The sequence below is a fragment of the Anomaloglossus baeobatrachus genome, chromosome 7 (genome assembly GCF_048569485.1).
Source record: "Anomaloglossus baeobatrachus isolate aAnoBae1 chromosome 7, aAnoBae1.hap1, whole genome shotgun sequence".
Lineage (NCBI taxonomy): Eukaryota > Metazoa > Chordata > Amphibia > Anura > Aromobatidae > Anomaloglossus > Anomaloglossus baeobatrachus.
The window spans coordinates 37,707,160-37,720,586 of record NC_134359.1 but is presented as its reverse complement, the minus strand read 5'-3'; the positions used below and the strand labels follow the sequence as shown (position 1 = coordinate 37,720,586).

At 44.2% G+C, this 13,427-nt stretch overlaps 1 protein-coding gene across 5 annotated transcripts in view; it reads right to left on the bottom strand.

Moving 5' to 3' along the window:
• GALNT13 (polypeptide N-acetylgalactosaminyltransferase 13) overlaps nucleotides 1-13,427 on the bottom strand; it is a 455,667-nt gene that overhangs the window by 236,137 nt on the left and 206,103 nt on the right. For all 5 annotated transcript variants that reach the window (XM_075317226.1, XM_075317227.1, XM_075317230.1 and 2 more), the window contains exon 3: nucleotides 543-709. In XM_075317226.1, coding sequence (XP_075173341.1) covers nucleotides 543-709 — 167 coding nt within the window. The remainder of the gene's footprint in view (nucleotides 1-542; nucleotides 710-13,427) is intronic.

The following is a 13,427-nucleotide window of genomic DNA, read 5'->3' as shown; positions in this document are numbered from 1 at the left end:
AGGACACAAAAAGAAGTTCTGATGGAAACAGCTGAAAGGGTGAGGAACTCTACAGGGTCCTAAAGGGAAAGCGATGAACCCCAAGCAGAGGAGATAAATAAGATACCATATGCATCAAGGGTGAATTATAGAAGGTCAGTGAGCAGTTTGTGCAGCCAAACGCTGCGAACTTCTATAGCCGGACACCACCCACACACACAAGTAGTAAATGTCTATTCCCATGATTTCACTTTAGTGCCCCAGTGGTTTGTCTTCACTCATGTAGGAGGCTGTAAGGGGGTAAAAAGTTGTCTTCTGTTTTGATATTTACACAAATTTCTGCCTCTTTAAAAAAAAAAGTGTACTTTATTTCACAAAGAGATGATCCAGTTCCATTACTGCCGCAATCATCTTTACCGTCACGTAACTCCTGGCCTTTAAACAGAAGAAACACCATCCAAGTAGAAGACAAAACGGTGATCCGTGAATATTGATGATTGTTCTTCACACCCTGGAGAGTGATAAATTAGGCTAAAGAAAAGCAATAAGATTACAGCCCGTACCTCGTTCACTTGCATCGTCAACCAAAATGATTTCTGATAACAGACGGTGCGGGGACCGGTTGATGACGCTGTGGACGGTCCGTAGCAGAGTGCTCCAGGCCTCATTGTGGAATACTATTACTATGCTTGTGTTGGGAAGTTCATCGGGATAAACTTTAGTTTTACATCTGTAAAAGGAAAAAAAAACAAAAAAAACATTAAGACATATGCGAATCATTCTAAAAAATTATCAATTCCCAGGTAAAATGTGCATTCAGTGAAGACAGATTTTTCCATTACAGAGATAGGAGATGACAGTTGGTGCTCATAAGATTCCATGGATGAAGATCTGTAAGGCTATGTGTACACGTTCATTGCAGATTTGGTGCAGAAATTTTGTGCATCAAATCTGCAGCTTCTGGCAGAAAAACGCACCAAAAAGGCATCCAGTTTTGGTCTGGGTTTTGGTCTAATTTTGGTTCCTTTTTTTTGTGCATTTCTGTAGAGAACTCAATGGCTGGATGGGCTAAAAAATTCCAACAATTGACATGCTGAAGATTTTTTTCTGCATCAAATTCTGCACCAAATCTGCAAGGAAAACAAAACCAGAACGTTGGCACCGCACTTTGGAAATCTCGTACACTTTGCTGGCTTCAGGAGAGGCATACAGATTTTGAAAAAAATGCATCAAAAAAAGCGTAAAAAAAACGTAGCGTGTGCACAAGACCTAAGGCTATGCGCACACATTGCAGATTTAGTACAGATTTCTTTTTGCATCAAATCTACACCTTCTGGCAGAGAAATGTACCAAAAAATACATGCATTTTTGGTGTGTTTTGTGCAATGTGTTTTTTTAATGAAGTCAATGGCTGGAAGGGCTAAAAAACTCAGGAAAAAAAACGCACCGACAATTGATGTGCTACAGATTATTTTCCGCACTAAATCTGCAAGGAAAAAAATAAGCAACGTGGGCACAGCACTTCAGAATTCTCATTGACTCCTCTGCATCATAAAATGCACTGTGTGCACAAGGCCTAACTGTTATTTCAGGTGACCTGTGTCTACCTCTACCCCGCCTTCCATAGTTTTAAAAGCACCAACTGTCATCTCTTATTTCAGACACGGGAAAAGCTTTCTTTCCCGAATGCAGATTTTACAGAGTCCCTGTTCGTGATGCCATGTTTTTGAGCGAAATACTCTATTTCTATGCCATTGGAACTGCAAATTAATAAGATTTGTTTACAAGCGCTTGGAGAAATCAATACAGCACAGCCAAGTATGGTGTACTGAGAGTTTTCTGGTTTATTATATCATGTGACAAGTTTATGTAGTACCTCACACAAAGAAATTACCATGCACCAATAAGAGCCACAGGGGTGTGTGTGTAGAAATGTGACACTTCCCCTCCCATCAGTGCTAGCCGAACCCCATGACATCACTCAGCTATAAGACAAGATGGTTTCTATACAATACAAAATGGCTTGTATTCTCTCACACAGATTACACCCATGAATTGAAAGTAGAAGATCAGTCCAGGAGCAGAAAGAAGCAAATTTGTCTGATAAGATATATTACAAAATGTGCTTATTTTCATGAGTACTAATGATTTATAAAACAGGAGTTACTCTTTAAAGAGACGTTCATGAGCGCCTACAGGTCCTCTTCGCTAACACATTTACTTTTAAGTTTCTTGTGTCTTTGCCATGTTAAAAAGTGACCCTTAGAGCCACTTAAAAAGAATGGTGACCTCCTGTGTTCTACATCATAGGCATGCAAATTGCAGGGGCCACTATCAAGGCAGGAAGGGGTCATATGTATTAGCTTGTTGGTCGTCCACCGATCTACTGAGAGTTAACTCTTGGGACTCTAACTGTTTCATTTGTATTAAAAGGGTTGTCTAGTTGCTCAAAAAAGGAAAAAATGCACCTATTTCATCCATCCCTCTGGCGGCAACCTTGTTCCGGCAATAATGTCCCATACTGCATGTGATCCTTGAGGTCAGTGATTTATTGAGGTCACTTATTGGGCTTTATTTGCAGCTTAGACTAGTAAAGTGTCACATAGTGACTAGGGGAAGTCTGGAGTACGGTGCAACATATGACAAACAAGGGATACACCGGGGACACTATAACAACAGTGCCCCCTAGCATTAATGTGGGGATAGATGGGACACCTCCTGCATTCACCTGCAGCTGTACCCTGCACCCCTAGCCAATCCCTATATAGGTTCCGCACACGTCGCTGAACAGGATACCTGAGACCCTGGTAAACCCTGTAATAGCCCTTGCTAGTGAGCTGGCAGGTGAGGAACGCTTGCCTCACCACTGTACTAATACAACATCAGGGAAAGGAAAAACAGACAGGGGATAACAACAAACGACTAAGTCCAACTCATGGCTGCAGACAGAACCAGGACTGCAACCTACTCAGCAACTTGTGATCAGGACTCCACCAGCTCCTTCCACCTCAAGGCCTAGTATCCATATGAATTCAGAACAACTGGCCCCCTCTATTGAAAGAAGAGGGCATATAAAGGGACCGGGTGTGGTCCCAAACCAGAATCACCTGATGGGATGTAATGAGAATGCTGCTGGCAAGGGTAAACAGAAATTAACCCTTTACTTGCCAAAAGGAAGACAACTGCACTTTTTTGGCCTATAAGCTGCGGCCACCACCACCGGGCTCTTATATACAGCATTCTAACATGCTATATATAAGAGCCCAGGCTGGGGGTATAACATAAAAAACACTTTATAATACTTACCTAACATTCGCGCTGTGGGACTAATGGGCGTCTCCGTTGTCCGGTGCTGGTGCTGCCTCTTTTGGCCATCTTTGTTCTCCTTCTTCTCTAGCCGCGGTGCATGACGGGTCCGACGTCATACACACTCGTCGGCATTCAGGTCCTGAGCAGGGCAGATCAAAGTATTGTAGTGCGCCTGCGCAGGACCGGCGAGTGTGGATGACGTAGACGCGTCATGCACCCAGGCTTCAGAAAGAGGACGAAGATGGCCGAAAGAGGACGCTCCGGCACCGGAGAACAGAGACACCCACATGGCCAACCGTGCGACCGTTAGGTAAGTATTATAAAGTGTTTTTTATGTTATACCCCTGGCCTGGGCTCTTATATACAGCATGTTAGAATGCTCTATATAAGAGCCCGGTGGTGGGGGCTCTTTTAATAAAGAGTCTTACATGGCAAATGCAAGATTCTAGCTCAGAAACTGTCACTAGTCTCCTACAGAAGAGAGACAGTCATGACATAAAGTATGTTACATGGCCTCTGATTGGCTGCAGCAGTCATGTATCGATGATTGATGGCAGCCAGTACATTTGCAGATTTTTTTTTTTTAATTTACGCTGAAGACTTATCCAAGTAGGAAATCACATCCCATCTTCCCGAGTGTGATATTGGCCATCATGTCCTCGGTTCCCCCAGACTCAATGACAACATGTAGAAGTATCTCTTAACTCATCAGACAGTAATTTACCATCTGCATTGATTAACACTAGTCTGGTGTAGGAAAACTAATATCCAATCAGTTGTGCGCGGCAGGTGTTTACTAGACGCCCGTTACACAATGATCCTTAAGTGAATATCTCCCGTCGCATGTATCCTACAGATGTATAACAAGGGGGACGCAGACACTGAGAGCGCGGCTGCCAATAAATAGGGCATGTTAGTAAAATGTGGAGCGCTCTACCTATACAGATGGCTAATGATTTACTGGCGCCGGTTTAGCTCTCCGGTAATGCGCTACACAATGAATGGAAACTTTGCTGTTATTACTCTGGCGATAAGTCAAATTGTCACATATTTCGTTTACCCCTAAGGGATAATTCGCGCCTCTATTTTCTGTAATTGTTATTTGGCTACTAAACACTGTGTGGTGTTTGTTGGAATGGAATCATTATTGAATATGTTGAAAGAGTCCTTCATCATGAACAGCAAATTAAGAAAAAAATCAGAAATTCGGAAAAGAAAATTCCCCTGATCGTCGGATGTTTGTAAATTTGAATAAATACATTTAAAAATATCCCATAGGATGGAGAAAAGCTATATAGGAGGTTTATATGGTGCTTATGTTTTTTCATAGTATGTACTAATAAAGGCGGCGTCACACGCGACGATATATCATGCGATTGCATTAGCCATCGCACCCGCCCCCATCGTTTGTGCGTCACGAGCAATTAGTTGCCCGTGGCGCACAAAGTCGTTCACCCCCGTCACACGTACTTATCTCCCTAACGACGTCGCTGTGGGCGGCGAACATCCTCTGAAGGGGGAGGGACGTTCAGCATCACAGCAACGTCACACAGCGGCCGCCCAATAGAAGCTGAGGGGCGGAGATGAGTAGGACGTTAAATTCCGCCTACCTCCTTCCTTCTTCATTGCCGGCGGAACGCAGGTAAGTTGTTGTTCGTCGTTCCCGGGGTGACGAACAACCGGCGCATAGAAGGAGGAACAACATTATGAAAATGAATGACGTGTCAACGAGCAACGATAAGGTGAGTATTTTTGCTCGTTAACAGTTGTTCGGAGCTGTCACACGGTACGACATCTCTAATGATGCCGGATGTGCGTCATGAATTCCGTGACCCCGACGACATATGGCACGATATATCGTACCGTGTAACGCCTCCTTAAGATATGACATATTATATACACACCGTAGTATCTAAAACACTTTACTGGAAAAACAAATTACATCAAGTTATTTATAAGTTGTTGTTTTTTGTCCTGGTTAGGATTTGTCACATGGAATTTTGCACAAACTTCAACGACTGTCACAGTAGCATTGGACTCTCCACCCGATGGTTTCTCCGGCATCTGGGATCAACACAGGCAGACTCGAGCATCGACCTGCTGTGTGCTAATTCATAGGCAGGCTAGCCAGAGTTAATCTCTGCTAGCCTGTTTGCTCCTTTAATCACATGTTGTGGGGAGACCTATCACATCTGCTCTCCTCCTATTTATACAACCCCTGGCAAAATTTATGGATTCACCTGGTTCATTCAGTTGTTTACTTTTGTTTAAAAAAAAAAAGCAGATCACAGACATGGCACAAAACTAAAGTCATTTCAAATGGCAACTTTCTGGCTTTAAGAAACACTAAAATAATCATGAAAACATAATGTGCTAGCCAGTAATGGTTACTTTTGAAGACCAACCAGAGGGAAAAAATTATGGAATCACCCAATTATGAGGAAAAAATAATGGAATCACCCTGTAAATTTTCATTCCCAAAAACTAACACCTGCATCAAATAAGATCTGCTCGTTAGTCTGCATCTAAAAAGGAGTGATCACACCTTGGAGAGCTGTTGCAGTGGACTGACATGAATTATGGCTCTAACACGAGAGATGTCAATTAAAATAAAGGAGAGGATTATCAAACTCTTAAAAGAGGGTAAAGCATCATGCAATGTTGCAAAAGATGTTGGTTGTTCACAGTCAGCGGTATCTAAAATCTGGACCAAATCCAAACAACATGGGAAGGTTGTTAAAGGCAAACATACTGGTAGACCAAGGAAGACATTAAAGCGTCAAGACAGGAAACTTAAAGCAATAGGTCTCCAAATCTGGAAATGCACAACAAAACAAATGAGGAATGAATGGGAGGAAATTGTCTGTGACTAAACTGTAAGAAACAGGAAATGGGATTTACATACAGAAAAGCTAAACAATGAAAAGATAACTGCCTGAAGAGAACATGTAAATTTCCATAGTCATTGATGATATGGGGCTGCATGTCAGGTAAAGGCACTGGGGAGATGGCTGTCATTACATCTTCAATGAATGCCCAAGTTTACATTGAAATTTTGGACACTTTTCTTATCCCATCAAGTGAAAAGATGTTTGGGGATGATGAAATCATTTATCAAGATAATAATGCATCCTGCCATAGAGCAAAAACTGTGAAAACACTCCTTGAAAGAAGACACATAAGGTCAATGACATGGCCTGCAAATAGTCCGGATCTCAGTCCAATTGAAAATTTTTGGTGGAAGTTGAAGAAAATGGTCCATGACAATGCTCCAACCTGCAAAGCTGATCTGACAACAGCAATCAGAGAAAGTTGGAGCCAGATTGATGAAGATACTGTTTGTCACTCATTACGTCCATGCCTCAGAGACTGCAAGCTGTTATAAAAGCCAGAGGTGGTGCAACAAAATACTAGTGATGTATTGGAGTGTTATTTTGTTTGTTTGTTTTCATGATTCCATTATTTTTACCTCATAATTGAGTGATTCCATAATTTTTTCCCCCTGTTTGGTCTTGAAAAGTAACCGTTACTGGCTAGCACATTATGTTTTCATGATTTTTTTTAGTGTTTCTTAAAGCCAGAAAGTTGCCATTTGAAATGACTTTAGTTTTGTGCCATGTCTGTGATCTGCTTTTTTTAAACAAAAGTAAACAACTGAATGAACAGCCTCAAAGCCAGATGAGTTCATAATTTTTGCCAGGAGTTTTACTGTTGGAATCCTTCTACCCATGCCAGCTATAGCATTCTGTGTTGGTCTTTGAAGTGTGGTGTCCAAGACTCTCTCTGGTGAAAGTTGTGTTTTTGTTGTGCCTATCGCTTGGAGTAGTTGTGGACATTCCTGTCTCATCCATCCCTGAGTGAGTAGAAGGGGGAATTAGATCAGGACTGGTCATGAGCAGGGCCACCTCCTGGCCACCTGCCCCTGAAGAAGCAACACTACAAACACGCAAAATGTGCATTGGGGCTTTTCCTTTTTGACTCCTGGGTCTGGTGCACTTTATGGGTAAGTGTGGTTTTTATTATATGCTTTATATTGGCTTTTGGGAGGAATTATTATTGTACCCACAACAGTCTTTACTCCCTAAATGTGGGTCTTTATACTTATTATAGCAATAGCTATTTGCCCCCGTACCAGCTATCTACCTCCCTATACCCATTTCACTGGTTGTATTATATTTACCAACAGTTTCTTGTTCTGTCTTTGTTCATCTTGCACATTTTATATTAATTATATACTACTTTTTTTAGCCATGTACGCCAGTGTTCTCCTCTGTCATACATCTCTATTCATGTAGTGGCTTATAGCTCCTTTCCCATATTCCCAAGGCTCACGTGAGGTTGTGATGTCACCCAAGCCCCACATCTAATCCCCGCCGCCTTCCTTCTCCCAGCCTTCAGACATATGAGTAATCAATAGGAAGTGAGAGCTGTGGAGCTTTTCTGGGGTAATATCTATCCCGGGACAGGAGGGGGTTAACCTGCCGGTGCCTTCACCGGACACACAAACGACAGCCAGGTGCTTACTCACAGGGGGTTGAAATAGGGCAGACATTATAGCCAGCCATCACGAAGCATGGGACTTTCCCAGTTGCTAGAAGTAGGAGCAACCAACACACTTAGACAGAACCTTCCTGGGCACAGCTTGGTATAACACCTAGCACTGACAACTGGAGTTAGTGTTTCTCTCTCTTCATGGGCTCGAGGCTTGGAGCAGGAGGTTCGGCCCGGGTTCCGGATAGCAACCAAGGGACACTTCACCGAAAGACTTTTATGGGCACCGACAGTGACTACCGATTATCCGGGATTGGCTGGAGCCCATCGTGGCAGAGATCGGTACTCTAGGGCAGCGCCTGAACTACTTGTGAGTAAAAGACCTGGAACCGCAGCCCCTGTCTCTGCTTCTCTATCACCGGCACTGGCGCCCAGCGCTGCGGCGCCAACGGGGACTACCACCACCCCCACCATCCTCCTCCACCTGTGGGAATTGACACCATCCCGGCTGCACCTGACATCCGCCCCGGTGAGAGACACTGCAGCGGTGGCCCCGCGTACCACAAGTGGCATCACGATCCTAATAGACTTTCCTAACCTCCAACTACTACCTCAATTCTCCCTGTCAGCCTCCAACCCTCCTTCCTGTATGCCTCGGGGCAACGGAACCAGGTCAGGACACCCCGTGACGATGCAGAGGATCTGCACCCCTGGCCCGGCGACGAGTAAGTTAAAACACCTGCCCCGTGGGGCGCCACACATGCGCACTACAATAATTTGATATGTCCTCTGCCGGGCAGAACAAAGTGTGCCTGCGCAGGACCTCAATGCCATCCTGTGTGGATGAAGTAGGATGTGCCATCCACACGGGCCACAGAAGAAGGAGGATGGTGATCTCAGCAGAGGGGAGGTGCCAAACCAAGAGCAGCAACACCCATTGGACCGGACAGGCCCCCTGTTTTTACATTACACAGATCGGCTTGGGTTCTTATATACAGTATTCGAGAATGCAGTATCTAAGGGCTCACTGGTGGTGGCTGCCACTTATATAGGACAAATCTGGTGACAAGTTCCCTTTTATATTCTTATGGATGTAGCATGGCAAGTCATACAAGATCCTGTCCCTATAATGCATGGTTGCCCAAACGATTGTCCAGTGTATCTTGTAGTACTGAAATCATCTTTCAGATCTTTTTTTTCTTGGCTCAACAAATCTAAGATGACCAGCTGTGCAAGACAACCATGATTTTGGACACTCTGCAGATGTTTTTCCTATATACAGTATATGTATATAACATGAGCTACAGCCTGTGGAGGTTTTTGCTAACAGGTCATGGTCATATATTGAATTTGCTTTATGAGAAATAGATGTCCTTAACGAAATCTACTGAAGGTAATGGTGGACACATCAGTAACTTTTTTTTTTATTATTATACGAGGCCGGGGACCTATAAAAGCTTAGTGCACAATGATTCTCATTCCCCTACAAGCACTTTAAAGCTATAATGTAAGGTATTAACACCCTTTTAAACAATGATAGAGCAAATGCTGTTGCGAGTGGGTTTACGCCACTGCTATTCCTTGTCAAAATGATATGTTTCAGTATGGCACAAAGCAGATTGGTATTTACCTCCAAATGTACATAAAAGCCTTCCCGATCACAATAATAGTCCTGGGTATATTAAGGATGTGCCTGGCAATGGATTGTCAGGACTAAATGACATGAAATTAAAATTCTTCTACCACGACGTAGGAAAAGCTGATTGATGTGTAAAAAGCGTTCCTTTACGCTCCTGAAACAGTCATGTTAATGCTTCTGCACCAAACAGACACTGTTTTTCAAGCCTGGTATTTCAATATCAAATTGAACGAAGTCAAAACAATAGTTAATCAGAATGACAACATAAAAGGAGAAGACAAACAAAGAAATTACTTGTTTTATGGAAGGAAACTCATTAATAGCAGCAGCATCGCTTTATGTCCTTTTGAAATGTATTGACTTTCTTTCCCAGCAAAGTGACTTTCCGAAGTGTTTGCAGTTTCATCACTTATAATTCAGCCGTTTTAATGGCCAAGCAACAACCTTGTGGCACAGCAATGGGCACCCGTATGGCTCCATTGGATGCTATAGATAATGTTGGTGTTGTTGGTGGTAAATCAAGATAGTCTATAAAATATCTAACAAGCATTTGCCAAACACATTAAAAAATAGAAAAAAAAGGCTACAATGCTCAATAAAACCTTCAATTATTCTACATACAAGGTTTTAAGCTGTGTTAGGCATTACAGCTTATAGAATTTTTTATCTTTCTTTTTTCTGCCAAACATATCTGTGGCGCCCCTGAATACATCAGGGTGCCACAGGGTACTGCATCCTTACCCAGGGTGCAGCGCCCACCCCCAATGGTTCCAGGTACCCAAGAAGCCGATGTCACTCCCATTTGCACCACAAAACCCAATCACCCCACAGCAGCCACTGCCAGACACACCAGGGGGGTGGACAAACTGGAAATGGGCCGGCCAGTGGAGGACTGAGCAGAGTGTGAGAGGGAGACAGAGAAGTGAAGTAGGCTCCAAGGAGAGAGGAGCTGGGAGAGTGAGCTCCTGAGGAGCTAGGGTGATACTGGTCCAGAGGAGTCGGGGACCGGTAGCAGGGACATTGGACGAGGGTGTGACAGACATAGTCTTGGAGGACTGTTGGCACCAGAAGGGCCAAAAGAACTGACCGGTACCGAGCACGACGGAGTACAGGACCCTAGGTCAGGAGCCGATTCAACACCCTGACAATTCAACTGTAAGGGAAAAGACCTTCAATGACTTCCGTATGAGCTCAGAGGTTGAGGGCATCAGCACAACGAGGGGGATAGGGGTGTATCCAGACACAGTAACCTACTAAAGTCCCGCATGCCAGACCTCAAGAGCACAGCTACACTACAAATAGTGAGCAGGTCCCCAACAGCTTCAAGCCCCGGGGACCACTAATGGACCACAAATTGTGCACGGAGGCAAGCTCTGGATCACTAAGTGACATCGGTGGGACCGGGTACTTGGACGGACTCCCGGCAGCGGCAGCTGTACAGAGAGATTTTGGTTTACCTGCAGTGTGTGTGTCTCTTTTTTAAACCTCATCCAGCACCACGACTACCGACAGTGAGTACCCTGGTCCTCTGCACCCTGTCCTCCCAAAGCACCAACACCCTTAGTCTGGGGCCTTCCCTACCTGCGGAGGGACTGATATCTTGCTGCCCAACACCATCTGCTTCCAGTGCTTTTTGCAGTTTATCAAAACAAAAATAATAAATTTTCAAAATTATCTCTTGTCCATATATCTGAGTGCTGAGGTTATTATTATATAGCATTATATTTGTTTACCTCAATAGCACCTACCCATTGAGTGGTAGAGCCTGACTTACCTCATTTGTTACGGGGTAAAGTACAGACCAAAAGTTTGGACACACCTTCTCATTCAAAGAGTTTTCTTTATTTTCAGGACTCTGAAAATTGTAGATTCGCATTGAGGGCATCAAAACTATGAATTAAAACATGTGGAATGAAATACTTAAAAAAGTGTGAAACAACTGAAAATATGTCTTATATTCTAGGTTCTTCAAAGTAGCCACCTTTTACTTTCATTACTGCTTTGCACACTCTTGGCATTCTCTTAATGAACTTCAAGAGGTAGTCACCGGAAATGGTCTTCCAACAGTCTTGAAGGAGTTCCCAGAGATGCTAAGCACTTTTTGGCCCTTTTGCCTTCACTCTGCGGTCCAGCTCACCCCAAACCATCTCGATTGGGTTCAGGTCTGGTGACTGTGGAGGCCAGGTCATCTGGTGTAGCACCCCATCACTCTCCTTCTTAGTCAAATAGCCCTTACACAGCCTGGAGGTGTGTTTGGGGTCATTGTCCTGTTGAAAAATAAATGATGGTCCAACTAAATGCAAACCGGATGGAATAGCACGCCACTGCAAGATGCTGTGGTAGCCATGCTGGTTCTGTATGCCTTCAATTTTGAATAAATCCCCAACAGTGTCACCAGCAAAGCACCCCCACACCATCACACCTCCTCCTCCATGCTCCACGGTGGGAACCAGCAATGTAGAGTCCATCCGTTCACCTTTTCTACAAAGACTCGGTAGTTGGATCCAAAGATCTCAAATTTGGACTCATCAGACCAAAGCACAGATTTCCACTGGTCTAATGTCCATTCTTTGTGTTCTTTAGCCCAAACAAGTCGTTGCCTGTTCTTAGCAGTGGTTTTCTAGCAGCTATTTTACCATGAAGGCCTGCTGCACAAAGTCGCCTCTTAACATTTGTTCTAGAGATGAGAAGGAGTCTCAAAACTTTTGGTCTGTACTGTATATGGAGACAGGACAGGGCTCCTAGGCTGGCACTGAGACTTGTGACCCTGCGCTGTCTCTTGTCTCGTCTCTTGTCTCGGAGGTAGGTTTGATGGTAACCAGGTTCAAGCCCCCAGTGTGACCCTAACACCTGTCTGGACCGTGATCTTACTCCCCCTCTCCCACACCTTGGGGGCGGGCCAGAAAACACAAAGACAAAACCCCACAAAAAGACACGGACAAGAGAGAACAGAAACTCGTACACACTGCACTCAAAACACATAGGAGAGACAATCTGTGTACTGGGGAGTAACAAAAAAGGGAATGAAGTAACGCACAACAAGGGAATGCTCACACCTCTCAAAATCGCAACACAAATCACCATATACAGCAAAAATACCAAGACTGGGATTGCTGGAGTAAAAACTGTAGCTATCATCGGCACTTCCTGAAAGGTGGCGGTGACTTAAATAGGGAAACGACAGCTGCACTTGGCAACGAGCAACCTGAGCACTTAGGTCCTTCTCAGCAGTCTGCAGGAATTAACTCCTGCAGAGCTGAAGACTAGTGAACCTGAATCAGCCGATGCCCGGCTCTGACTGAACAATCCAGAAGCCTCAGGTTGCTTTTCAGACTTAGTAGTGTGAACAGTCTTACGACGCCGTGTCAGCAAGTGCGTGCAGAGCCGAACATCGCATGACAGTATATGTACCGGTCAGCTTTATATCCAGCTGACTAATATCACCAAGATTCCCCTAATGCAGCCAAAACAGGACTAATTTTTACAGTGTGGCAGGGACATTATCCTGCTTAAAGTGACCACTTCTATTAGGGAATATCGCGGCCAAGAACTGCGGTATTTCATATGGACATTTAGGTAGGTTGCTCATGTCAAATTTACATCCATATGAATGCCAAAAATCAAGGTTTCCGAGCAAAACAAGCAAATCTTGCCTTCGTAGGATTCTTCTCGTAGTGCATTTTGGTGATAAACATTGGACACACACAACTGTCCACAAGACAAAAGAAAACAAAAATCATCAGACCAGACCTCCTTCTTCCTTTGCTCCATGGTTTAGTTATTCTGCTCATTCTGCTCACATACCCAATAGAGGCGCCTCAGGCAGTGGACTGGGATGATAATGGGCACTCTGAACAGTTTGCAGCTACCCAACCCCCTGCACAACAGGCTGCAAAGTTCAGTGGGCTCTGACGCCTGTTTTATCATAGCCCGTCTCTGGGATTAGTCCTTGCTCCCCGAAGAGCCGTTGGTACTCTCGAGCCTGATACCCATTCAGCAGTTGTCCTTC